The sequence below is a fragment of the Cheilinus undulatus genome, linkage group 16 (genome assembly GCF_018320785.1).
Source record: "Cheilinus undulatus linkage group 16, ASM1832078v1, whole genome shotgun sequence".
In the NCBI taxonomy this organism is placed as follows: domain Eukaryota; kingdom Metazoa; phylum Chordata; class Actinopteri; order Labriformes; family Labridae; genus Cheilinus; species Cheilinus undulatus.
The window spans coordinates 34416313-34444271 of NC_054880.1; the positions used below are offsets into that span (position 1 = coordinate 34416313).

The 27959-nt window shown below is 38.8% G+C and overlaps 2 protein-coding genes across 2 annotated transcripts; one reads left to right on the top strand and one right to left on the bottom strand.

The window, feature by feature from the left end:
* Window positions 1-1412: 1412 nt before the first annotated feature.
* zcchc17 (zinc finger, CCHC domain containing 17) lies at window positions 1413-11922 on the bottom strand. Its single transcript, XM_041809164.1, has 7 exons — window positions 11833-11922; window positions 9867-10045; window positions 6999-7099; window positions 6818-6909; window positions 6630-6730; window positions 4619-4758; window positions 1413-4143 (listed from the first exon to the last, which is right to left on the bottom strand). Exons 2-7 carry the CDS (start codon window positions 10003-10005, stop codon window positions 3982-3984), a joined length of 735 nt encoding a protein of 244 aa, XP_041665098.1. The 5' UTR covers window positions 10006-10045; window positions 11833-11922; the 3' UTR covers window positions 1413-3981.
* A 48-nt stretch (window positions 11923-11970) lies between these two features.
* On the top strand, window positions 11971-26196 carry snrnp40 (small nuclear ribonucleoprotein 40 (U5)). Its single transcript, XM_041809163.1, has 10 exons — window positions 11971-12202; window positions 14098-14227; window positions 14325-14418; window positions 14780-14945; window positions 15090-15212; window positions 17816-17936; window positions 19245-19327; window positions 19613-19674; window positions 21876-21979; window positions 25876-26196. Exons 1-10 carry the CDS (start codon window positions 12092-12094, stop codon window positions 25923-25925), a joined length of 1044 nt encoding a protein of 347 aa, XP_041665097.1. The 5' UTR covers window positions 11971-12091; the 3' UTR covers window positions 25926-26196.
* Window positions 26197-27959: the final 1763 nt, after the last annotated feature.

A 27959-nucleotide genomic window follows, 5' to 3' on the forward strand; every position in this document is an offset into this window, starting at 1 on the left:
TATGTTAGCTTTGACAAAAGCTAACAAAGCTGAAGCGAGCCACTGTTCGTGTAACTACTCCTATAAACAGACCTATACACAACCTTAACCAAGATTAGGACTATGATCTTTTCTGTTTTATTTTTATAAAATGTTATCGTTTAATGAATGTACTTATACATATGTGTAGCTAGTTAGCTTAAGCTAAGTCAGCTAAGGCAGCTATTTAAGCTAAGGAGCTATATTAGCTTTTGTTACGTTTGCTATGGCTGACGTAGCAATGTTATCCATGTTGCTATGGGAGCTTGAGCTAGGATTGTTTAAACTCATGTAGCTATGTTTTCTACGTAGCTACATAAGCTTTAGCTATTTGATGCTAAAACTCAAGCTACCAAAGCTAACTTAGCTACCCTGGCTTTTGTAATGGAGGCACCCTTCATGTAGCTACTCCTCAAACAGGTGTATTCATAATTTTATCCCAGATTAGTGCTCTGATCTGTTTCTCCGTTTTATTTATGAAATGTTTCTTAGTCTGTAATGTTGGTTATGTGGGTACTTCATGAATAAAACTGCCACACTTTGTTAATGAATATAGTTCAATTAAAAAAAAAAATCTAAAACTGGAAATACGTTGCAAATTACAACACTTCCATTCAGAGATACATCTCAGATGAACAGTCTGTGAGAATGGACAGTCTGCAGTTAGACCCCACCCATCAGAACAGATATGCAAAAGTTGTCCAGGATGTCCTGTATGTGGAAACAGATGCCCAGCAGTCAAATTAAACACTAAAATTCAAGACAAAAAAGCATGCCGATTTTTTTAAGAAATATTTTCCACCGGCTCATTCTATTTATGGTGTTTCAATGATGTGCAATTACAGAAGTCCCACATGTGGTTGTGCAAGCTTAGGGTCATGCTTAAAGTTCAACTGGCCATGTCTGAAGTTATCTAAGACATCTGTCTTGTGCAAGCAACAGAAGGAGAACGTTGGGAAATGAAGAGGAGTCTTGAGACTGACCGGTGAACTCAGAGCACTGCCAGAGGAGTAAACTGGATGCAAGTCAAACCGCTGCAGCTGGAAACAATCTTTTTCTCCACAAGCGTAAAATTACGGGTTTAGGAACTGAGTCAAAACAGGACAAAAGAAACAAGAAGCTGATTCCTTAATGCAGCCTAATCTTTTCTTACATTGAAAGGGAGTTTTTAAAATCAGCCATGTTGTTTGTTTTGTGCTTGACCTTATATTTTATGACCTGATCAAAATTCAAACAAGTTAACGTGCCTTCTTACTCTGAAATATTAACTTAGAAGTCTTTAGGTTGTAGTGTACTAAACCTGAGGAATTCATTAGTTATGTTTGTGTTTCCCTCAAGGGCAAGCAACATTGTGAGCTCAAGGTCCAAGAACAAAGAGATCAGGAGTCACATCACAAATGAAAACACTTTTAATGAAGCTAACAGTGGACATGCAGGAAGACGGATGCTTATGTGTGCTGAGAGCAGTCCCTAGGAGGCAAGATACACAAACCACATGTATGCACAACAACCAAGGAACAGACAACCTCAGGATATCACTGAAACTCTGAGTTCCTGTCAGGCTCACTTGTGCTGTAATACACGTCCTGTTAGTGTTCTTCCACTTCCTTTAAACGTGTGCATATTCATCTGTATGTTTCTGTGTTTCATTCAGGGTTTTCATGACGGGTGGAAGAAATAAAAAGTAATGATTAAAATATATATGAACTGATGGATTAAGCATCAAAAATATATGTAAATTTAAATATTAAGTGATGAAAATGTTTGTGGTTGAATAGGAGTGATAATCTAGTAATCAAATACTCATTTCTTGACATTTTCATCATGTAATTTTTGTGAATTCCGCCTAGAAAAAAGATCAAACTGCTCCTGAGCTCATGACGAAAAATATCTGAAACTTCACAGCAGCGATGGAGAGTGTCTAAAGACTTTCGGGTACTTGTTCATCACTTAAGTTAACTTCTGGGAATTTTTAAGACAGAAATTGATGTTGGTGATTATTAAAGTCCCTGTAAACTGATAAAAAATTCTGTATTTCATCTTTGTTGTATGACAGGCCACTTTGTTATGAACCACTAGGCCAAATTTCAGTTATGAAAAAGATCTCTAAGTTTATAAAATCAAGCTTGAAAATGATGAAAAATGAGGCCATAATATCTGCTCTATGTTGGTGTGGGCGTGTCGGCCGAATGAGCTGAAGCCACACCCGCTAATCTGATGGGTGAACCTGACTGGAGGAAACATTTGTGTGCTTTGCTGGACCTGTCAGCTCTCTGTGCCAGCCACCAGAGAAACAATCACATTTATGTCATGACAGTTTAAAGCTAAAAAGTCTCAGCTTCATTTTCTCTTCTAATTTTCAGTCACAGTCTGCTTCTTTTAATGATCCAGAACTAAAGACAAGTGAAACGGGATTAAACACACCTTCAGCAAGAAGATGTTTGTTCCTGCTGCATCTGGTTCAAGTGAAAAACAGACAAGCACTCCAGCAATTAGCCTTCCCCCTGACCTTGTAGTGAACTCTGGTCTGAGTGCGGCTGCCTGGCTCTGTGCCAGAGATGGAAGTATGGATTAAATTTACTGTTTTCTGGTACAAATCTCTCTGTGATGATACTTTAAATGACATGTAGGCCACCGAGGCTGATGGATTTGGAAAATTTATTTTTCAAATGCTCAATTTAAACCAAGCCAGGAAAGAGGGGAACAACTTCACCACAAAGACACAAAGTTTGGATTTCACTTCAAAGGGGCTTTAACATTTACAGTTTCACCAAATTTGATGTTGAATTGGAATATGCTCCATCGTTTCTAGAGTTGAGAAGCTCCAGGCTTAGCCAGGTAAAGTGAGCCAGCAAGCCCATCAGAGACACTCTTGACCTACAGGGACGGACCACAGCAGCTGGCAAAAGCATCCTGGATATTGGACAGGAGGTGTATTTTTTCAGTAATTTATCTAATAGTAGAAACATCCAGGTGAATTAAGCAAGCCTAGATCTCAGGCAGAGGGCGTTTTTCTCTGGTTTTCTATTTGTAAAAACATCACTAATTTGTCACTAGATTGGTATAATTCACCTGGAGCTTCTCAACTCCAAAAACAATGAAGCGTATTTCTAATTCAGGGTCAGATTTCATGCAATGGTAAATATTAACAATGACCAAAATCAATTTATCCCCTCAAAATAAAAAAGTCTTTAAAACCTCTCCATCGCTGCTGTGAAGTTTCAGACATTTAATTCCAGAGTTGAGCAGAAATATGAATTTTTTTTCTAGGTGTAAGTCACAACAATGACATGTAAATGATAAAAAGTGATTACTTAATTACTGGATTATCGCTTTTATTTCCCTTCACAAAAATTTTCATCACCTAATACAAAAACAAATACTATTGCCACTATTTTCATCAAATTGCAACAATTTCTTCAAATCAACCTCAAATGTATCAAATCACTACATGATTTTTTACCTAATTTTTAAATTTACGTCTTTTATCACCTCCACTTTCATCATTATTTTTTCTTTCACTTTCACCCTCCATAGGTTTTTATGCCAGACCCCCTCTAACAGTCCCTCTCTTCATGTCAGCTTAATGGATTTCCCAGAGTCAGAAACCAGATCTCTGGAAATAATATGTGGATTCAGAGAGGGATAGCCACTTGCTGTCATATTGCTTACACCTCTCCTGTTACATATGGTGTGTAAGCCCGTCCCTCTGTGGGAGAGCTGGAGGTTACTTTAGGACAAGTGGAGCAGATAACCTGATTTTTACAGCACTGACCTTTCTTCTTTTTGACTTTTTAAACTTGGTGTAATATCTTAATAAAGAGGCATAAAACATTCATAACTTAAAAGTACAGTTCTCTACAGTTATTGACAGAGACAGAGCAGGAAGTCTGCCACCTCGTCTCTGACCAGCTACTTCCTCTCTTGTGTCTGTGTGTGTGTTACTGTAGAAGTGTGCCAGCCTCAGCTGTGTTTGTGGGATTTATGCTTCTTGTGTTTCTTCTTCTTTTTGTCGTCTCTGTCTGAGTCACGGTGCCTCCTCTTGGTTTTACACTCACTACTGCTGCTGCTGTCGCTCTCAGATTCCTTCCTCTCCCTCTTCCTCTTCTTTTTCATTTTCTTCTCCTGGAGGACAAAAATGCACACGAAGCAAGAGTGTAGAAATAAATCAACTTGAATGAAGACAGGAAGAGAATATCAATGGGGTTGTTTTGCACTGGCATGAGATTGTCCTTCCTTTAAAAAAATACAAAGGGGTTTAAAAAAAAGCTGTTCATATCGTCCTGTGCAGAAATGCAGTATGACACAGACACTGTCGGAAATGTGTGGGTTGTAGCATCAGGTAACTCGAGAAAGTTTTAAACACACAGATAAGAGACAGTAAAGGAGGAGAAGAACTGAAATAAAGGTTATGGTGAGAACCATTAACAGATCCATACCAACATGCCTGCATGTGAGGGACAGAAAAAAATCAATATAAAACACCTGAAAGATGCTGCGATAAAGGTGTTTAATGTGAAGGTTAAAAAAGGACAAATTAAAGAAGGACAGATATGAAAATAAATACATTTATATGGTACATTAATGACTGCTTGTTTACCTTTTTCTTTTTCTTCTTTTTGTCTGAATCGAGCTGTGCTGCAACTGTGGAGGTCTGCTGCTGTGGCTCTCCATCGTCATCTTCTGGCAAAAGAGAGTACTGCAAGCCTGGAGCTGAGAAACAGTCCTTTGTGAAGTGACCTAAAATGAAGGAAAAATACTTAATTTCAAGGACAAATTTCGAGCTAAATTCCAGCAAAAAAGGAAAGATATAGGAGGATTTGTTGTCCTGTTACTGTCAAGATTTTCACCAAGAACTAACAGCATAAGGAAATCCAGACAGACAGATTATGCTCATTGCATAAAAACAGCCTGACATTTAGGCCATCTCTTACAGTAGCTCATCCTAACATAAAAACAATTGAAGAGAGGAGAAAATTGTCCATAGCTGAATCTCAATCTCCTCCTTAAAACCTGAGCCCCTGTGGACTTAACTGACTGCTCCTGTAAAGTCATTGAGTGCATGAGGCTGCAAGGGCTAAAAGTGGTATAAATGGGAATGGGACAGCCCTTTGTTTTTTGTTGATAGTCAGCATCTTGTAGAGATAAAAACAAAGACAAAAACAAGCATGCCTCGCCTGTAGGCCCATTTTCACAGTGCATGAAAGCTGTTTTATTTGATATACTCACAGGAAAAATTCTTCTTTTTTGTGGCGTCAATGCTTATTGCATCCTCCATGTTTTTTGTTTACTGTTTGGCTTTTTTCACTTCACTTAAAACGCGTTCACTAGCTGGCTTCCCCAGGGAATTCCTGTTATACGTCACAAAGCTATTAACTATGGGCAAGGCTATGTCTGCAGATATAACCGCTCATGGAAAGGGTGCAGAAAGGGTTCTAAAGGTCTGTGAGAGATCCCTCATGCACTTTAGAATTTGACATTGGGACAGCCCTGAGCCCTCAAGGACTTAGCAGGAACACGCCTAAAAGTCAGTGAATGTGGACACTGAGACTGGGCCAGCGTCTATGTGTGAGGTCCTATGAAGGACAGGTGGAGACAGTGGCCTGGGAAGTGTTGTTCAGGGTCATGAAACAAGCCCAAACTAGCACATAGCATTTACAGCTTGTCTTTTGCCAGTGGATGTGGTTGTTCATATTTTTAATTGAATATTTTTTAAAGTGTTGTGATGTTTTTTTGTTTTTTTTAATTACAGGATACATTTAGTGGCCCTTTTGGGTCCCAACACCATTATTATAGACAAACTAGATAGCTAACACTTGGACCAATTAAACCACATCTAAAAGTAATGATCTTCATGAAGTAAAACCTAAACTAAAATCAAGAATCCAAAACTAAACAGTAAACTGTATCAAAAAAAAGTCAAAACTAAATAAAAATAAAAACATATAAAAAATTAAAGGTCACATATTTTACCCTCTTAAGACAAGTTTATATTGGTCTCAGAGGTCCCTAAAACATGCCTGAGAAGTTTGTTGCTGAAAAACAATGAAGTATTACATTTTGCATGTCTAAAAACCCCTCTGTTTCCGCCCTGCTCATAACGAGCTGTTTCTATGTCTGTGGCTTTAAATGTTTCTGAGCTTTCTGACTCCGCCCCTCTCAGGAAATGGGTGTGGCTTAATGGATGTGGCTCTCCTGATCAGGAGAGGAGGGTGGAACTTTCTTTCCAGAAGGCAGAATGTCTCACTGGATCAAATTTAACCTACCATGTATAAGTTTGACAACCCTAATATAGATGTTAAGATGGCGAGCTGTGTTGTTTTTTTTTAAAAAAAGAAAAAAAAAAGAAACTGAAGACCAATCTGGCTTTTAATTTAGAAGGATTTATAACCTAGCCATTCTTATCCTGTTTTAAAATGATGTTTTAACCAGCTTTACTGATTTACTTTGTTGCTTCCTAAAAGTTTTGTTTTAATTTTGCCTTTTTAGGATCCTTTGGGGATTTTGCCAGCTACTGTCTTTATGATCTGTTCTTAGTGAAGCACTCTGGGCCAGCTGTGTTAAATGCTACACAAATATATAGAGTTCAGAGTTGGTTCATGGTATTATACCTTTGCATCCACACTTGGAGCACGTCGTGTTGAGAACAGCCTCCAGTGTGATTCTGTTGCCCGTGTGATCTCTAAACTGTTTACGTCGCCTTGAGTCCTGCCTGCAATCACACACACGGTCATAAATCACGTCTGTTCAACATCTGTTCGTGCAAACACACGACAAAGATCAAAGTGTGGAAATGTACTCTGCCATAACGTTGTTCGGGTCCAGGTCCCGCCCTGTTCCCTGATTGACAGCTTTCATGGAGAAGGACAGCTTCACCTTGTCCCCTTGAATCTGTCAGAGAGGATGGAGCAGCAGTCATCCCACTAACACTACAGCCAGTCTGAGTGTTTGTGATTACAGATGTGTGTGAGTGTTGTTACCTCTCTGCCAATGACTTTAATCCACACCTTTTCCCCAACATCCACAATCTCGGAGGGATTTTCAACCCGAGAGGCCGACATCTCACTCACATGTACCAGACCTGAATATGAAGAAAGAAAGAAAGAAAGATTACCTTTAATAATTTATTTAAAGATAAAGAGAAAAAGATTCATAACGTGTTGAACACCGACTGTTTGTGAGGATGGCATGCCTTCATTTAGTCAAGGCTCAGTCTGCCCTCTAGTGGTGGTAATGAGTGAAGCTTGTGTAAAGCTGAGGGAAGGAAGCCAAGCTGCCTTCTTTGGGCATCATCTCTTAGAGCCGAGGATTAAGGTTTAATGCCTTTTATTAATCAAGGCTGATCTCATTAAAAAGACAGATAACCAGGAAAAACTAAGACTACTTTCATTCCCTTTTTCTGAGTTTAACATGTGAGTCAAAGATCTTTGTTGCACCACAAAAAAACGTTTGACTTCAAAACTTCCTGATTCCATTCTACTTACTGATATCCTTGCAATACACAAAATGCTTCTTTGCTTATTTTCTTTTCCCAACATACATTCTGCTTTTTCATTTTATATCTACATTTCCCCAACACACATTTCTGAAGTGAAAATGTCTGAAAAATTGGGTTCAATATCAGTCATAATGGTGATTTTACTAAAACATAAAACCTTTGTACTTACTTCTCTGCATCATTTTTGTATGAGTTGTGCTGCCTTATCAAGGATGCAGACACCCTTAATATTGTGTAAAAATCTATAAGCAAAACTATCTCTCCCCTATTTCTTCTTGACTGAAAAATAACTTGCTTGATGTAACTTAAGTGTATTGCTGTCTTTTTTCTGCACTATCTGCACTGACTCCGCTTTACTCTTTGAACTGGCCATCATCCAATCTCTGACACAGAAGTTTGGACTGGCAAGGGATGTACACTTACAGGCCAAACATTTGGAAGCAGCATCAAGTTTCTTTTCACAATGCCTTTCTTAAAAACCAGTATGAATTCTATGGATTTTGAGACGTATTTACTGCATGATCAGACTTTGGTTTCACTGGTATGCACCCATTTTCCCCAATTTGCCTTTAGGTATGCACTGATGTTACCAGACCATTGCTGAATAAATGTTCACACAAGAAATGAAGGGCTTAATTTTAGGGTTGAGAAGACCTGCCAGAGTCACAACTTCAGTGCAAAAGTTTAAAAAAAAATTAAAAAAAAAATCACAGTTTGCATTATTCACTTTAGCTCTTTGGCTTTTGAGAGTTTGCATGCAAAAATCCCAATAAATCTCAACTGTGTCCATATTTCTGTCAAACTGCCACAAAAATGGCTAGAAAGAAACAGCTAAGTAAAGAAACAAGAGTACGGGTCTGTACAATGAGGAAAGAAGGATACACTGAAAGAGAAACTGCAAAATGCCTACAGGTGTCAAACAAAGGATTTCACTGCACCCTGAAGAGACGAGAAGAAACTGGAAGTCATGATGATAGAAAAAGGTCTGGAAGAAAGAGCATTACTACAAAAGCAGAGGATAACCATATCATTGTCGCCTGTAAGAGAGATCAGCCAAAAACAGCACCACAAATATGGGAGGAAATCAACAAGGTCAAAAGCATTATCACTGACAATGTGAAAAGACGTTTGGGAAGGCTGGTCTGAAAGGTTGTGTATCTGCAAAAAAACAGACAACTTTGTCCCAAAATGAGAAAAAGAGAAATGAGTGGGCAAAAGCACACAAAAATTGGACCTATGATGACTGAAAACAAGTTCTCTGGACCAACAAAAGCAAGTTTGAACTATTTGGTTCAAATGAGTCTATGTCCACAGACAAACTGATGAATGTCTTAAAGCACCATGCCTAACACCCACAATAAAGCACGAATCAGCAGTCTGTCACTGATGATCTCAAGAAAGCTCGGAATAGGATTTCTGGCACCTTAAAAAACTTGTGGAATGAATGCCTCTTATATGCCATGCTGCTGTTAAAGCCAGAGGAGGTTAGAAGAAAGCAAAGTCTAAGCAATACAAACCCCAACACCTGATAATCATAGTAAAAATGAATTCTGATGACTGACTCTTATATAACAATCATGTTTATTTTGTTGCAAAGTATATCAATGAAACTATTATCTTTTTTTGTACAAATTTGATCTTGATTACAAACTTTTCTGTAGTTAAGGTACTCACTAAGCAAGGTACTGCCGCCACATTTCATCTGTTTTTTTCCTTATAAAAAAGTTCCTCTTTCTCTAAACTTAAATGCTTTCACCCATCTCAGGCTCTATAATTTGATCTTACAAGGGTTTCAAATCTTACTGGGTTACCCATCTTATTCAATTTTTGCAATTCATGCATATTTTTAAAATATGTTTCATGATTTTTAAGGCAATGCAAACCTGAATTCCCATCTAGACACCTTGTACAAAGACGGATTTTTGCTGAAACTGATATGCTGATATCTACAGGTACTTCTGACATTAAACTTCCATCCTTAAAACACATAATTTAGTTAAAGGATGATCAAATAAACAAATTTCAGTTCTTAAAACACACTTTAAAGTGTAAGGAATGATGAGGAAAAAAAGAAAAGACTTCAGCTGATTTAGGTCTGTTGGTCCAGACTTCTACTCCACTAACATATTTCACAACTTATGTGTTTGTACGGACGTTATTTAGAGCTGATATTGTTTTGTTTTTTTTTACAGGCAAAATATTGGTTGTAAATATTGGTAGAAATGTTCATATCTGCAGATACTGATATCATATTGATATATTGTGCAGCCCTATTGTAAACAATCCAACATTTCTTTTAATATCTTCAATAAAAGAGTACATATAAATGAGTCAAATACATTTTACCAACCTTCCTTTTTGTATCCAGACAGTCTGACAAAGGCCCCATAGGTCTGCACAGAAACAACCTCTCCTTTGAAAATGCTGTACAGGGGGGGCAGACCTTCCAGTCCAGCGGGCTCAGGTGCTGGGCCATCACTATCAGACATCGTCACAGCTGAGGTACACCACAGGCATCAATGGGAAGATCTGGAAAATTTACAAAAAGATTGAAAATTAAGGATGTTTTGTTCAGCTGATGATGAATACAGAGTCAAGAGAAGACATAAAAGCTGTGGTTTGTTACTTCTTGTAATAGTGAAAAAAAGTCAAAACATTGAACTGACTTAAAAGAGGCCATCCAGCCAACAAGCAAGAAATAGTTTGTTAAAAGCATTTAAATAATAAAAAAATATATCTAATATACTAAAACTACAAATAGAAAGATGATCACCATTGCTCAAAGGTTAGAAAATGCACGGTCCTAACCTTAATCTAACGTATAACAGGTATCCTTTACTCTGAAAAGGACAAGTTTTTGTGGTTGCAAAATTGATAAACTGTTTGATATGTAAGAGCTGATGGATAACTCACTCTATGTCTACTGATTCAGTTGTGTTCTTTTTTGTTTTATTCTTCCTTTCTTCACTGAAATGTGAATTAATAAAGATGTAACAACTACGATGAACACTATATTAACAAAAGTAATTGGCTGCACCTGTTAATTATTGAATTCTGCTTTTTCAGTCAGCCTGTTCCCACAGGTGAATAAAATCATCATCTAGCCATGCAGTCTCCATTTATAGACATTTATAATCCTAAATGGGTCGTTCTAAAGAACTCAGTGACTTCAAGCGTGGTACTGTGATGGATGCCACCTTTGCAATAAGACAGTTGGTGAAATTTCATCCCTGCTGGATATTATGGAGTGGTGTAAAGCACACCGACCCTGGAAATGAGTTCTGGTGAGTGTAGGTTTGGAGGGAGAATGTTACCTGCCTGGCTGCACTGTGCCAACTGTGAAGTTTGGTGGAGGATAATGGTATGGGGCTGTTTTTCAGGGTCTGGGCTAGACCCCTTATCTCCAATGAAGGCCAATCTTAATGCTTCAGCATACCAAGACATTTAGGACAATGCTATGCTTCCAACCGTGGGGCAACAGTTTGGGTAAGGCCCTTTTCTATTCCAACATGACTGTGCCCCAGTGCACAAAGCAAGGACTATAAAGACATGGTTTGATGAGTTCAGTGTGGAAGAACTTGACTGGCCCATACAGAACCCTGACCTCAACCCAATCCAGCACCTTTGGGATGAACTGGAACGGAGACTGTGAGCCAGGCCTTCTGGTCCAACGTCAGAGCCTTACCTCATTAATGCTCTACAGGATAAATGGGCACAAATTCCCACAGAAACACTCCAAATCTTGTGGAAAGCCTTCCAAGAAAAGTGGAGGCTGTTATAGCTGCAAAAGGGGGGCAACTCCATATTAAAGTACATGTATTTGAATATGTCATTACAGTCTGTGTTGGTGCAATGGGCAGACGGCTGAATACTTTTGTCCATAATATTTTTGTGACACTGACTGCACCTTAACAGCTTGTTAAATAGTTAAAATAAATCATAACCAAGAGCCAGTGTTTAGCAAAATTATTTCTATGGTTCAAATGCCCTTAACTGTTTTAAAATGAAGTCTTTTTTCCTGCCCAAAAAAGCTCATGAATGCTTTAGTACAAAGATAACATGGAGCTGTTGGCAGTGACTTGCCACAGTGGGCTGTAGAAGTTAAGCTGTAGTCACAGAGGAGCTCATCATCAATAGAAGCACGGGAGCTAATATTAGCTAGCTATGCTAAAGCAATGTTATGTTGCACATTAACCTGAGCAAAAATACTACTAACTTTAACGGCTGACTGTCCGAATGTTTGGCTTTAATTTCAGAGTAGAAAACAATGCAAATATAGCGTAAATTCAGCAGAAATCAACCATGATATTTATTACCTTGCGTGCTAGCGTAGCGGTTCCAGTTTGTTCTACCTCCGGTGCATCTCGGTTTGACAACAAGCCCTCTGACCAATCAGAGCGGCCGGTGTTACTCTCCACCAATCACAAGCCTTTCAGCCAGCGGAAGTAATCCAGCTTTTCTTCGTTGGTGCTGTTTGGGTCGACGTCCCTCTACGAAAGACGTCCATTCATTATTTCCAGAAGAAAACGGTCAGATTAAGCTGTTTTTGTTTATTTTTTTTTGGAATAAGTCGAGATGATTGAGCCTATGAAGAGGGCGGCGGACATGGCGGTGGTTCCTACCGCTGTGAAGCGGCCCAGGACGGAGCTGGTGGCGGCGGCTCAGTCCCAGCAACTCGTGGCCATGGTAGGGAGCGTTATAGTCAGGGTAACATGTTCTGTTGGTGATTGTTAAAGGGGTTTTAGTGACTTTCAGAGGCAAATACAGTATTTACATGGTGATTTACATTTGCATATTTTCCAACCACATTCTTAGTTGCATTAATTAGATATATTTACAGGGCCAGGTCTAAGTTTACAGCTCTACAGGAAATGAAAACTACAATGCAGTTAGCACTAAAATATGAAACCCATCATTGCCATGAGTTTATTTTGTTATTTTAATATATTGCAGGTTCAGATGACTAAGGGACATCTTAAAATATTCTTCCGCATTTTAGTACAACAGTATAGTGACTCGTCTCATTAAAAAATAAAACTTCAATATTAAGTTTGGCCAAATAGTTCTTGATAGGTTATCATTTTTACCCTTTTACACCAGACTTCACATTAAGTTAGCTCTGATATTTCTCTTCTTCGTTACTCTTTGCGCTTTAAATAATGGCCTCTCTTTTCTCACTTTATTGTCCCCTGTAATAAACATTAAGTGGATAACACCTGAATGAGAGATGCACGATATTGATTTTTTTGTTGATATCCAGTATGCTGATATATATAAATTAGTTTTAGCAAATAATGATATTTAAATGTAGTTCAGACATTAAACTTCAGTCCTTAAAACACTCAATTTGTAATCCGATGATGAATAAATTAACAAATTCCGTCCTTTATCACATTTTAAAGTTTAAGGAATGCTGATGAATAAAGAAAAATACTTCAGCTGATGTACGTCTGTTGGTCCAGCCTAAAACTCCACTAACTATTAATTTGTACAGCTGATATAAGCAGATTTTTATAGCCAAAATATTGGTTGTAAATATCAAGGGAAATGTTCATATCTGTCATTAACAATATCATGCCGTCAATAGCATGCATCCATAGAAATTTCTCTTCTTGGTGTTGGTCTTACTCTCTGTCTTCCTTCCATTTTTTTTTTAACTCTGCTTGGAATATTTTATCTTATTTCTCATCCTCATCATAGTCTACCACCTCCCAAACTCCTCTTCAGGCTCTCAGATAGTCTCCATCCGTCTTTAATGTCAACTTTAACTCACTTTTTCTCTCTGAACTGACCTAAACTGATCCCACATCATTAGAGACAAGTATTTTCAGTTTTAATTGGCTGTGTTTAAACAGCGACAACTGCTTAAATTGTTGTTATAATTATGTTTTACATTGCATTACAATGCAAAATGAGTTTTAGAGGGTGAAGTTGTGTTTAGAGTTAGCAAAAAAACAGCAAATGTGTTTTGAAAATTGAGTCTACCTAGGAAAGGTGTTTTAAGTTTTGCCAACAGAGGAAATGATTCAATAAATGCATTTAGGCAACTGACCATTTGGTTCTGAGAACGGGAAATCGCAATTGTGAAAAAGTGTAATTGAGATTTGTTTTGAAAAGGAACCTTTTTTATAGTAGATTTTATCTGCAAGGCCTGGGAGAAAAGGCAGAATGTAAGCTTATTGTTTGTTACTGAGCTGGGAAAATGTCATGCAACTTTGTGATTGCTTGTACTGAAGTGATTATTTTGGGACACTGTAGTTATATTTCTGGTGTCTTATAAACCCATGAGAGTTGGACACTGACATGTAAATAAAGTACAATCAATTGAATCAGATATTCATGATTAAACCTTTTCTAATTTGTCATTACTCTGCTATCCCGAACTATTTAAAACAACATTTATCAGTGGTCATCTACGTCTCTGTTTGTAATTTTACTTGTTTGATGCACACACTGCTCTAACCCTGAATAATATCAAATTGAACTGTCCAACAAAAATGCAGCCAGAACTTCAACTTTCATTGATTTGTTTTATTTTATTGTTAACACTTCATCTTTTCTGACTTAAACCTCTATTGAAGGGTCCCCCACGCAGCTCCAGCCTGCAGGCTCCCATCATGCTGATGTCTGGCCATGAAGGCGAGGTCTACTGCTGCAAGTTTCACCCCAATGGAGCCACTCTAGCTTCCTCTGGATTTGACAGGCTCATATGTAAGATGTTACTAAAACCATAATTATTAAGAGTAATTATTCTCACACCTACTTCAGTGTAACTAGTTTTACACCGTGTTTATTTGCTGTGTTCCAGTGCTGTGGAACGTGTATGGAGAATGTGAAAATTATGCGACTCTGAAGGGCCACAGCGGAGCAGTGATGGAGCTGCATTACAACACAGACGGAAGGTATGTTCATCAGTTTAAAGGCTTGACTCGAGGTAGAGTAGCAGATAGTCCTGGAACTGTTTTGAATGATTATTGAAACACTTTCATGTTAGCTGCAAATATTAGCTGTAGATATCTGTAGTTTTACAAACATCCTTAGAACGGTGATAAACTAAACATTTACAGTTATTAAACTACAAAGACAAGGCTTCCTTTTGTTCCAATATTTTTTAGATGTAATGAGAGCGGCACTTTCCCAATTTTGTTGTTCTTTATTATGTGAGAAATTTTTTTTTAAATAAAAGTGCCAAACATCTTACTTCATGTTAATAAATTGTTAAATGTGTCTTAAAGGTTGACAGTATCTTTCTGTATTTTTCAGCATGCTGTTTTCAGCGAGCACAGACAAGACTGTGGGCGTGTGGGACAGTGAAACCGGAGAGAGGATCAAGCGTCTGAAAGGCCACACCTCCTTCGTTAACACGTGCTACCCAGCTCGCAGAGGACCTCAGCTCGTCTGCACTGGCAGTGATGACGGGACAGTGAAGGTGTGGTCCCCCTCTTTCTGTTTTATGACATAAATCAGCTGATCTGTGTGGATCTTTTTTTTATTTTTGTGTTTAATTTTAACTATAGTTTATCCTCTGGTCTTATTTGGTTGTGTTTATTTTTCCATGTGTTCCTCTTTTAAGCTGTGGGATATCCGTAAGAAAGGGGCGATCCATACTTTCCAGAACACCTACCAGGTGCTGGCTGTGACCTTTAACGACACCAGCGACCAGATCCTGTCAGGAGGCATCGACAATGACATCAAGGTACAGTCACAAAGAACCCAAAAAATAAGTCATCAACCGATTATTGGCCAGGCCGATTAACCAGGGCCCATATTTGACTTTTTGCCGGTTATCTGTACTGGCATTTGATTTTACAGAATGACTGTTAAGTTGATAGGAAAGTGTGCTACTTTGGCTTCGCTGTGACATTTGTCCTCTCCTCTGACTCTGTTTTAACTCTCTAAGGTTTGCCTTTTGTCTTGCCTATATCTGATTGGCTAATATTCTACGAGTGAGCCTTTTTCATCTTTTTTAGTTAGAATTATTCTAGTTTTTTAAATTTTATATTATATCACATGTTGTAAATCTCAAATAGAAATTACTGAAACTTACTGAAATCTCCTTTTTACTCTAAATTCATACTGGTTCCTAATATCAGTCACTGGTCTCATGAACTATTAATAATCAATATTAGAAATGGCCCAAAAAGTCAATATTAGTTGACCCCTACTATAAATGATCCTGCAAATGATAATGTCTAGAAAATCAGGTTTATTCAGAAGGATTTGATAAATGCCACATTGACATTTTAATATTTTTGATGTTTAAAACAGTAGGATGTGTATTAAACAAAAAGAAGTCTTGAATACAGTGCATTCAGAAAGTATTCAGGCCCCCTTCACTTTTTTCTATTTTATTATTATGTTGCATCCTGATGTTACATTTGAAAAAAATCCGTATGTTTCTCTCATTAATCTACAATCAGTACCCCATAATGACAAAGTGAAAACAAAATTTTAAAAATGTTTGCAAATTTATTAAAGATAAATATCTGAAATATCACTGACATAAGTATTCATACCCTTTACAACAACACTGTTCATTTAGCTCAGGTTCCTCCCAGTTGACTGGATCTTTGCTGATATGTTTCTACACTTTAATTTGAGTCCACCTGTGGTGAATTAAATTGATTGGACATGATTTGGAAAGGCACACACCTCTCTATGGAAGTCGTCACAACTGACAGTGCATATCAGGGCCAAAACTAAACCATGAGGTCAAAGGAACTGCCTTAAGAGCTCAGAGACAGGATTGTTGACAGGCACAGATCTGAGGCTCCAAAAACATCTCTGCTGCACTGAAGAACACAGTGGCCTCCATAATTCTCAAATGGAAGAAGTTTGGCACAACCAGGACTCTTCCAAGAGCTGGTTGCCTGGCTAAACTGAGCAGTCAGGGGAGAAGGGCCTTGGTAAGAGAGGTGGCCAAGAACCTGATGGTTATTCTGACTGAGCTCCAGAGATCCTGTGTGGAGATGGGACAAAGGTCCAGAAGGACAGCCATCGCTTCAGCCTTCCACTGACCTGGGCTTTATGGCAGAGTGGCTAGGCCAAAACCTTTCCTCAGTGCAGAACACATGAGAGACTCCAAGGAACAAGATAATCTGGTCTGATGAAACCAAGATTGAAATGTTTGGCCTCTTTTCTAAACCTCACGTCTGGAGGAAATCAGGCACCGCTCATCACTTTCCCAATACCATCCCAACTGTGAATCATGGTGGGGGCAGCATCATGCTGTGGGGGTTGTTTCTCAGCAGCAGGGACTGGGAGACTGGTCAGGGTTGAGGGAAAGCTAAATGGAGCTCAACATAACAAAATTGAAAAACTGAAAGGGGGGTTTGAATACTTTCTGAAGCACTATTAATATTTTGACTTTACCATAAATTTCTTCTCAAACTGTTGAAGAAAAAATATTCTACAGACAGAAAAAGTAATACTCCAGTAATAATCCATTAATAGATGGTCTTAGATTTGAGTAAATGTGTCATACTTATCACTATTTATCATTATCTTAGATGATATAAACCTGTTTTTTCTCTGTAACTATTACTGCTTTTGTCTCAAAATCAATTTTTACAACTCTACCTGCAAATACAGAACACTTAAGATTGCTGTCCTCAAAAAGATGCATGGAATTTATTAAAAATAAATCACTTGTGGTAAGGACTGCCATAGACAGGGTGCAAGAAATTCAACTGGAGTTTTTCCACAAGAAGGCTTTAAACTCCAGATGGGCATTAACGAGAGCATTTGCAGTCAACCACTGATGTTAGTCTATCTCATCCTCACCGATGTCTCTTAAATGAGCAGACATTCATCATTACTGTAGCTTGCCTGTAAGCATAGTCTTTTTGTTGACGTTATCTCCGTAGTGCCTGTTAGTTTCACCCAAAAAATAACCCAGAAATGTCATATCTCTGTCACTCATTCACTCCACTCTGCTGCAGGCTTAAATGCTGCACAACAGAGCCCCCTTTTCAGGTTTCGGGTGCAACCTTCCCTCACTAAGCAGGTTTCTTCACTTGTGTAATGATATTCCAGAATCGCTCTGTTTTGTCCTCATTCTGTTCGCTCCTCTTCTACAAACCCTGCTGCAGGCTCCTTTGAGATTTCTGTTGCTGACATGTGTTGGAATTTGTGTAGGACCATATGTTTTCTTTTTTCCTGACTCAACAACTTGCACTCCATCTTTGGATATTGCCACAGATCTGACAACGACACATTAGCTCAATAACACAATCACTCAATTACACAAAGGCTTGTATATCAACTGTGTCCAAGCTGTTTTGTTTGTATGCTGTGCAGGTGTGGGATCTGAGGCAGAACAAGCTGATCTACAACATGCATGGACACGGAGACTCAGTAACCGGGCTGAGTCTTAGCTCTGAGGGATCGTACCTCCTCTCAAACTCCATGGACAACACAGGTACGTGGTTTTTGCATGTTTATTTGCTGGATATGGAAAGCCTCTCCTTTCCCTACAGTGCTTGAAAAGTGGTTTTCCCTCTTCCTGATTTTTTTTGTATATTTATCACACTTAAATTTTTCAGATCTTCAAAAATATTGGTCAGAGATAACCTGAGTAATACAAGTGTTGTTTTTTTAAATAATGATTTCATCTGTTAAGGGAAAAAAGCCATCCAGACCCTCCTGGCCCTGTGTGGAAAAAGTCATTACCCCCTAAACCTACCAACTGGTTGTTCCATCCTTGGCAGCAACAGCTGTGCTGTGTGTGCGATAACTGTCATTGAGTCTTTCACATCACTGTGGGGGAATTTTGGCCCACTCTTGTTTGTAGAATTGTTTTAATTCATCCAAACTGGAGGGTTTTCCAGCATGAACGCCCTGTTTAAGGACAGCTTCTCAATCAGATTTAAGTCCAGACTTTGCCAAGACCATGGTAAAATCTTCATTTAGTTTTTTAGTCCATTCAGATGTGGACGATGCTGGTGTGTTTGGGATCATTGTCCTGCTCCATAACTCAAATGCTCTTGAGCTTGAGGTCATGAACTGATGGGTAGACATTCTGTTTCAGGAGTTTCTGGTAGAATATTTTCCCAAAGGTCTTGAAGATGATCAGGATGTTTTTAGTCAAATGTGAGACGGGCCTTTGTGCTCTTTTTTGTCAGCAGTGGTTTTGGCCTTGGAACTCTCCCATGATGCATTTTTTGCTCAGTCTCTTTCTAATTGTTGAATCATGAACACTGACCATAGCTGAGTCAAGTGAGGCCTGCCGGTCTTAGATGTTGTTCTAGGTTTTTTCTGGCCAGCCACTCCTGGGAGGGTTCGCCACTGTTCACAGTTTTCTCTATTTGTGGATAATGGCTCTCCCCATGGTTGGCTGGAGTCCCAAAGCCTTGGAAATGTTTTGGTAACCTTTTCCAGACTGACAGATTTCAATGACTTTGTTTCTCATCTGTTCTTGAATTTCTTTAGATGGCGTCATGATATGTTGCTTTTTTAAATTTTTTAATCTATTTCATTTTGTCAACTTTCCAAAATATGTGATTAATCATAGTTAATTCAGGATTCAAAAGGAGGGGGGGTTATGACTTGTCCACACAGGGCGAGGCAGGTTTGGATGGCTTTTCCCTTTAGTAAATGAAGTCATCATTTAAAACATTTAAGTCTGACAAAAAGGCTGAAAAATAAGAGATCAGGAGTACAATACTTTTTTCACAGCATAGTATTAGACTTTTTTCTCTGACTGTTTTTTGTGTGCCTCTATGTGTAGTTCGTATTTGGGATGTTCGACCGTTTGCACCCAAAGAGAGATGTGTGAAGATTTTCCAGGGCAACGTCCACAACTTTGAAAAGGTAACTTATAAAAAACTCTTTGACCTTTTTTATTGTTCAGGTCATCGTCTACAGCTTACAGTTCACCTACTCCTGATTCAGCCTGTGTGTAACATTTTTCAAAAGTGTCCTATCGCTGCAGTCCAGCTGGTGGGGTTAATACAAGCTGATGAATAAAGTAGATTAACACAGCTTTATATCATCGCGTCTCTCTTAAACCCTCTCACATAAGATATCTCTTTAATCCTTAATTGTGTTCACATGTGAAACAGTCATCTCAATTAGTTCCTGAATTCTCTTATCCAGAATCTGCTGAGGTGCTCCTGGTCGACTGACGGCAGTAAGATAGCTGCAGGCTCCGCTGACAGGTGAGAGGAGAAAATGATTTTTACACACATAAACAAACATGGACATACTCATGCTCAAGGTCCTTGAGCTCAGGGAAAACTCTTTTTTATTTTTACTATGATGAAATATAGGGTTGTGCCCCATTTACAGATGCATAAAAAAATAAGAATACCATGAAAAAGTTCATTGATTCCTGTGATTTAATTCAAGAAGTTAAACTTCCATGTGTTCTAGATTAATTCTTACAAAATGAAATAATTCAGACTTCAATAATTCAAGACTTTTTTGTTGTAATCTTGATGATTACAGCTTACAGCTCATTAAAATATAAAATCCATTATTTCAAAGTATTAAAATATCACAAACATAAGTCTGTAAAGGATTTATAACACAGAAATATTGACCTTCTCTTTAATTCTGCTCATTTATCACTCAGCACTTGGTCTGAGCTCCTTTTTCATGAATTCCTGCATCTATGCTCGTGTCATGGAGCCAATCAGTCTGTGGTCCTGCTGTGGTGTTATGAAGCCCAGGTTGCTCTGATAGCAGCCTTCAGCTTGTCTGGATTGTTGAGTCTGGTGTCTCTCATCTTCCTCCTGACATTTCCCCAGAGATTGTCTATGGGTTTCAGGTCAGAATTAAACGCAGTCATACTATGGTCAGTAAACCAGTTTGGATGTGTGGCTCTAAAATGTCCTGTTAGACGGCTGACAGCGTCAACTCTGGACTTGATAAAGACCAGTGGACCAGCAGGAAAAGATGACATGGCACCCCAAACCTTCACTGACAGTGAAAACTGAAAACACTGGTCTTTAAGCACTGAGGGGTTCTGGGCCTCATTGGTCCTACTCTAGACTGTTGGACCTTGATTTCCAAATGAAATTCAAAATTAAATTTCATCTGAAAACAGGACTTTGGACCACTGAGACCACAACGGTCCAGGTCTTTGTCTCCTTAGCCCAGGAGAGACGTTGATAACATCTGTGGTTCAGGATTGGCTCCACAGTAAGAACATGGCACTTGTAGTCCATTTCCTGGACCCATCTGTGTGTTGGCTCTTGATCCACTGACACCAGGGTCTGTCCACTCCTTGTGAAGCTCCAGAAAGTTCTTGAATCTGTTTTGTTTCACAATTCTCTGAAGGCTCAGCTCCTTTTCTTACCACACTTTTCCCTTCTGTCAACTTTCCATGAATATGCTTTGATACAGCCTCTGGGAACACCCTGCTCTTTCAGCAGTGACCTTCTGTGGCTTACCCGTCCTTGTGGAGGGTGTCAATGATTGTTTTCTGGACATTTGTCAAGGCAGCAGTCTTCCTCATGGATTTGGTTGTGTGCACTGAACCAAATTGGACTTTTCAACAATATCCTATTATTTAGAGATAGTGGATTTTGGATTTTTATGAGCTGGATTTTCACCAAGATTAAAACAAAAAAGTCTGCAAATACTCCCCTTTGTGTGAGGTAGAATTTATAAAAGCTTAACTTTGAAGTAAATCACAGGAAACAATGAACTTTTTCATAATATTCTGATTTTTTTGAGGTGCAGCTGTAGGTTTTATGAGGGCACAGGAAGATGAAGATACACTCACCACTTCACCCTCCTCACCTCACAAAACATCCGTGGAGTTTGCATGCAACAATATACAACCTGCATATGCTTGTTCACTAATCACTAATCATTAGCAAGATATGCATATAATATCAAAATTTACAGCCATTACAAACACATTGTTATTCCTTCACAATTTTTACATCTATTTGTTTGGAACAAGACATGTACAGTAAGATATTACACTTTGCAGGATTGCAGTTTTTCAGAACATTATTACTCATTGAGAAACTTTAGCATAATCACAAGCTTCCTCAGCATGAGAGTTTGCTTAGCATAGCAGAACTAAAACAGCCATTTTGAAAGCCGTACGTCAGGTACTGGCACACCTGGCTGTTTAGTTTAACTCATGTTATACAGGAAACAAGTATTATGAATTAAGAGACTAAAAGCAAACATACACTTGGCTGCTGGTGCGTTTCTGAGCAGCAAGATGATGAGCCATTTAATAAGGCAAGGCATGGACAGCACACCTGCAGTTTAACAAGTGTTTCTTTATGTCTCTGCGGCATTTATATTTAATTGATGCAGGACATGCGGAGGTTAAAAATCAGTGCATAGAATGTTCTCAGATAAAGGACTCAATCAAGCTTTTTATGTCTTCTTACAGGTTCGTGTACATCTGGGACACTACATCACGGAGGATCCTGTACAAGCTGCCGGGCCACGCTGGCTCTGTCAATGAAGTGTCCTTTCACCCAGAGGAGCCCGTAGGTGAGTCAAAGGCTCAGTCCTGTTTCTTTTGCCCCAAACCCTTGTTTCAAAATGCTCCATGTCACATGTTTGATGGACAAATTTCCCCATTTCAAAATTGGTCGACCCTGTTAATTTACCAGTAGTGTCAATGGTATGGACGTATATAGATGCAACAACATTATTGAACATTTCTGCCATAAGCCATTTTTCAGTTTTCATTTTTTCCATGCTTGTTTAAAAAAGGCGCATAATGCATTGAAAAATCATTAGATTAAGATATTTTATTATGAGATTCATTTCTAATTTAAAAAGGAGTTACTTTGTATTTATTATTGTTGTAGTAATATATCCTTTAGTTATTTTAGTTATTTAAGACATGTTTGAGTATTGCTAAGTGAGTATGTTGGGGCGATAGTGGCGGCAGTGATGGGGGGCCTCATATCAGCGTTTGCTTAGGGCCTCACTTTGGCCAGGGGCGGTCCTGGATCAAACTGTCCTTCAATGAATAGAGTATTTCAGAATCACTGTATCATGATACTATCGGTATCATGGACAAAATTGTATTGTAGCAGGGAAAACACTAGAGTCCTATTTGTTGCGATTGTTCTTGCTTCACCAAGTGCTGCAAAGTGTCCTCCTATTCGGTGCTGTGGAACTGGCCACCCTACACTACACCCTTCCCCTCCATTCCAGCAAGAATCAGGACACCCTAGCCCTAAACGTGGACATGCAAACATCAGGGTAGGGCTAAGGCCAGAGATAAAACTTACTGTTAACTACTCATATGTGGATGCATCATGGCTGCCAAGCATCCCCAGTGTCAGTTTGAAGCCTCTGCTGTGCACATCCTTAAAAAATTAACATAACAAAGACGCAATGATGTATTCTGCACAAGTGTGGTAGAGGAAGAAGTGTAATATCAAAATTGCAGCAGAGACGTCAATGGCTTCAAGTTTGAAAGACAAACTGATAAACCGTGATAGTCCATAACACTTCGCATCATTGCAATGTGTCATTGTCACTTCACAGAGACAAACATGTCACAATGCTGTTTGAGAGGTCAGTGTCTAAACCTTTAAAAATTATCAAAATAAGATCAGTGCTGCAGTTCAAAAAATGACCAGCCAGGTGTGTCCGTGCTTGTTTGTAATAGTTTTGGCTTTTTTCATTAAATACATCTCTGATGAGAGTATTGTGATGTATTTACTGTTTTTTTTAAGGTTAAAAATGTTTTTATTGGCTTGAATAGTGAAAAAAAAACATTGCCAATGTGAAATACATCAAAATAATCAACAAAACATCTTTACAAAGTATTGACAATCACTTAATACTACCATATAAATATACAAATATACTATCTAAAAGTAAAGATAATATAAAATTGATGACAATGAAACTATATCTGATAACAAAATTTATCTAACTAACAATCTATTTTCTATTGTGGTGGCATTCAGTAACTAGTAACTAGCATAGCTGAAAATAGCATAAAAGCTGAAGAGTGTAAGAGTTCAATTGTAAAAATGGGAAAATGAAGCTAAATGTGAGAAATGAGTGTCAAAGTTGAACACTGCTGCACTGGGACTAATAACAGCCTGAAATCAGAAAAGCCTTAGCTATAAAAGCTTAACGGCTTGCTAAAACTGCTAAAGATGGTGGGAATCAAAATCACGGGGAGTACGAATAATGGCTGAGCTTTCTGAAAGCTTTTACAGCAGCTAAATAAAACTTAAGTTATGGTGACAATGCTGAAAAAATAGTGCTGTAGGAGACTGGAAAACTGAAACAAATGTAAAAATTTAGTGTGAAAAATTTGTGCAAAGGAAACACCAGAGGCTTGGTTTTTAGTGTTAAAATAGCTAAATTAGACAGATTATACCGTTTAATGAGATAGGTTGTTTTCAGGTTTACCAATTGTGAGTTGAAATGCCTTGAATCAATGCTAAAAGTTAAGCAATATGTAGGAAGCCAGCTAAAAGCTGCAGATTTGATTGTCTTTTCGCTAAACAACATGAAAATTTGATGAGCTCGTTAGAAAAAGCTTGTTGTAAAGAGCTGTAACCTGATAAAAGGAAAGTAGAAACTAAGCATGCATGTCTTTAGAAGAGCTTAGTTAAGTGAGGACAATTAACCAAAGTTTATATGAGAGGGTAGAATTGGTTACCTTGCAAAGCAGATGGATACACCCGTTTCCGTGTTTCTCACTGGCAAATCCATCTTGCAAAACTCCCATCTGAACCACTTGGGCCCGGTTAGAAAGTGACAGGACCAATCAGCGACGAGGGGCGTTACTTTCAGGCACCGCAGAGTCGTGACGTAAACAGGCAGCAGCAAGAGGCCGGTGCAGTTGGCGGAAGAGATTAGCGTGGATGCTGCTAAAGCGCCCGTTTTATCAGAACTTGACGACATTTCTTCATTAAAGGAAGAACAAAGAACAGCAGTGAGTTTTCTTTTCAAAAAGACAGAAGTCGAGTACTTACATGTCTTTAGTTTCCATGTTTCCATGTCACGCGCAGCTTGATGGCAGCTACGTTACGTGTTTTGTTGCTCTGATTGGCCCGTAGAGATGTGACAGACAGAACGTTCATCCAATCACACTACAAGTTTTTTTCAAAGCCTCTGCCTTTTCCCAAACATTTTCTATTTAAGCTTTCCCAGATGGATGTGTGAAACAAATCCATCTGCCATGTCAGGTTATAGAATTGGATTTACAGAGAAAAAATGGACATAAAAATCACGGGAAACAATGAACTTTTTCATGATGTTCTTCACCCTCCTCAGCATAAAAAGAAGAAGAAATAGCAGTAGAAGAAGAAACAATCACATTTGTGGAGATAGTGGTGATGTCAGCATACAATGAGTGGTCAGACTCATTCTTGTAGTGTGGCCAGTCTGTCAGCCAATACTGGACAAGATTTTCATTGCATAGTCTGACTTGCTGCTGTCAAGAAAGACCAAAACATAGTATGTGTAGTCTGAGTCAGCCTGAAACACGTTCTCATTTGTTCCTCCTGTGATTCTGCTGCTGTAACTTGGCTTAAGAAGCTTTTTCTGGCAGCTTCATTCAGCGGGTTAAATAACGAGAAAGTGGACTTTATTGAATATTTCTGATAGTTTACAGTGTTAACAAATTCTTTGTTCTCTAGTTTCTAGTGCTTATGGCGACCTATTTCAATATCTAATGACAGGTCCCTTTTTATTAACAAAACAAACAAAAGGTTACTCATTCATTCATCAGTCATTTGTAACAACCACATTTACAAATACAGTTGGCTAAAAGTCACCAGTGAACAAGGTCACTAATTAAACTGATATACAAGAAGCGTCACATTCATGTACGGGTGAAATGTTGTAGAAACAAATTGCAGACAGTGTTTTTACCACCAGTTATCAGTCTGAGCTGATCTGATGTTACTGTGATTCTAGTATTATGTTTGTGCTGATCTCACACTTACCATTGCATTAACATCCTCAAGTGTTGCCATGTTTGTAGTTTACAGCCCACATACAGGCAGTTGTATACAGCTTGAGCTCTCTAGCAGTGTCTTCCTGTAACCTGCATCGCGCATAAGTTTGTTTACAGGAAAGCTCATGACCCAGCCAGACGCACACGCTAACGCGAGATCAAACGGCAAATATACCTCCGGCCGAAGTGGCAGAGGCGAGGGCTGTATTGGGACTGAGCCACAGTTTCATGTGCAATACACTTTGATGAGATTTGAGATATTTTAAGAGCGTCTGAGTGTCATCATCCAACATTTCTGGTTAGTCACTGAAGGATCATGACTTATAAAAAGAATTTAATCACTTCTCTCTCTCTCTCTCTCTCTCTCTCTCCCTCTCTCTCTCTCTTTCTCTCTCTCTCTTTCTCTCTCTCTCTCTCTCTCTCTCTCTCTCTCTCTCTCTCTCCACAGTGCTGTCTGGCTCCAGTGATAAACGCCTCTACATGGGAGAGATTCAGTAGTATGAGTGAGTGAGTAACCCGGATGAGTGTGTGTTTTTGAGTGTGTGTCCCGCCTGAAACATGGATGGGTGGTGTTCACTGGGTTAGGAGTCTGTAATTTCACATGCTTCAGCGTCATCACAGAACGACCTCAGGATGCGTGTTTGAAGTTTATTCTGCCCCGGGTCAAAAAGGAAAAGAAAAACCTCCACAATGACTGTTTTTTAATTACGATTTGTTTCTTTTTAATAAACTTCACAATTCTGTAAAATAAAGTCTTTTTTGTCACTAACATGGATTCATTTTGGGATTTTTTTAGAGTAAAAATAGAGAGCAGTGTGACCTGATTATGCTTGGAGGAGCTATTTTCGATCATCATGCATGACTACTTTAAAAGAAACCCTGTACCTCTGTGCTGTTGTTGATTGCTGCTGTTACCTAGTTAGTCAGAGAGTGTAGGGGATTGAAAATACTCAGGGAAAAACACAATTCATTCTGATAACACGTTTCTAAAATTATCAGTCATGTTTTTATTGTTATTAGCCATAACACCAATGAATCAAAAAGGAAATGTTTTCATTAATCAACTTCACTGGGAAATGATTTAAAATTTAAACTGGTGTGTTCATTTCATTCTCAGTATCCTTCAAAGAGCACAGCGCTATTCAGCCCGTGGATAAGTCTGTATCCATAGCGATAAATTAATCAGGTCAGTTTAATTAGGACTGTGAAGTCACTGGCTTGTGACTGAAGCTACTTTCCAGTCTAGTTGAACAATGAAGGGGGGGGTTAGTAGCCAAGTAGGGCTTTTATTACAGGTCACTTCATCTAATGGCATTAAATATTTCTGAGTTTTCATGGAAATGCAACATTACACATTCAAAAAGCTTTATACAAAGTTAGGAACTTCAATAACACTGTAAGTAAAAGAAACAAAAGAGCGACATCACAATAATAAATGATTAAAATGTAAATGAAAAGGAAGTTTCTTTTATGCAAGTTCATACGTGAACATCATATAAAAATTATTTTTTCTCCTGTGATTTACTTAAAAAAATTAAACTTTAATATGTTCTACATTCATCTCATACAAAGTAAATACTTTCTAAGACTTTTTTGTTTTAATTCTTAAATTTTGAGCTGTTTACAGCTCATGAAAATACAAAATCTACTATCTCAAAATATATGAATATTGTGGAAAGGTCCAATTTTTAAAAGTTTCCTGAGCCTTCATTCTCTCACTTTGGTTCAGTACACACAAACACAATCATGGGGAAGACTGCTGCCTTGACAAATGTTCAGGTGGCAATCACTGACACCCTCCACAAGGGAGAGGGGTCCAGCTGCAGACCTCCACTGTCATTCGGCTTAACAGCTCCTCCAATGTGAAGTGGAAGCCACCTCCAATCTGGGTTTAATAGCGTTGACCCGAGGTCTGCTACTGCACGGCCCGGCGTAGACCCATACAGCATAGATGTCGGGGTCTGCTACTGCACGGCCCAACGTAGCGAATATACACCTACCCCAATGAGCTGCCCCAAACCAAACCAGTTGAGATTAAAATGCTAAACCTAAGCTAAAGCTAAGCAAGTATTCATATCCTGATGTCACTTCCTTCTGATGGTGGAGGGGATCTCAGAGTGGAGCTTGCAAGAGTGGAGGTCTGCAGCTAGACTGTCTTGCCACAAGGAGGCCAAGCCACAGAAAATCACAGCTGAAAGGTCAGGCTGTTCTCAGAGGCTGTATCAAAGCATACTCGTGGAACGCTGACTGAAGAAAAGTGTGGTAAGAAAGGAGCACAACCAGCAGGGAGCTCAGCCTTTAGAGGATTGTCAAATACAAGATTCAAGAACTTAGGAGAGCTTCACTAGGAGTGAACTGAGGCTGGAGTCAGTGGATCAAGGGCCACCACACAGACGGGTCCAGGAAATAGACTGCAAGCATGGAGTTTCTAGTATGGAGCCACTCCTGAACCACATATGTCATCAATGTCTCACCTGGGCTAGGGAGAAAAAGACCTGGACAGTTGTGGGCTCAGTGGTCCAAAGTCCTGTT

Bases quoted from the DNA above. Each gene is read 5' to 3' on its own strand.
- snrnp40 (XM_041809163.1), top strand. From the start codon at position 12,092: ATGATTGAGCCTATGAAGAGGGCGGCGGACATGGCGGTGGTTCCTACC. The intron at 15,213-17,815 runs GTACAGTCACAA...TATGCTGTGCAG, and splicing joins GCATCGACAATGACATCAAG to GTGTGGGATCTGAGGCAGAA. The intron at 17,937-19,244 runs GTACGTGGTTTT...CTCTATGTGTAG, and splicing joins AAACTCCATGGACAACACAG to TTCGTATTTGGGATGTTCGA.
- zcchc17 (XM_041809164.1), bottom strand. From the start codon at position 10,005: ATGTCTGATAGTGATGGCCCAGCACCTGAGCCCGCTGGACTGGAAGGT. The intron at 7,100-9,866 runs GTTGGTAAAATG...CTTCATATTCAG, and splicing joins GTCTGGATACAAAAAGGAAG to GTCTGGTACATGTGAGTGAG. The intron at 6,910-6,998 runs GTAACAACACTC...CCTCTCTGACAG, and splicing joins TTAAAGTCATTGGCAGAGAG to ATTCAAGGGGACAAGGTGAA.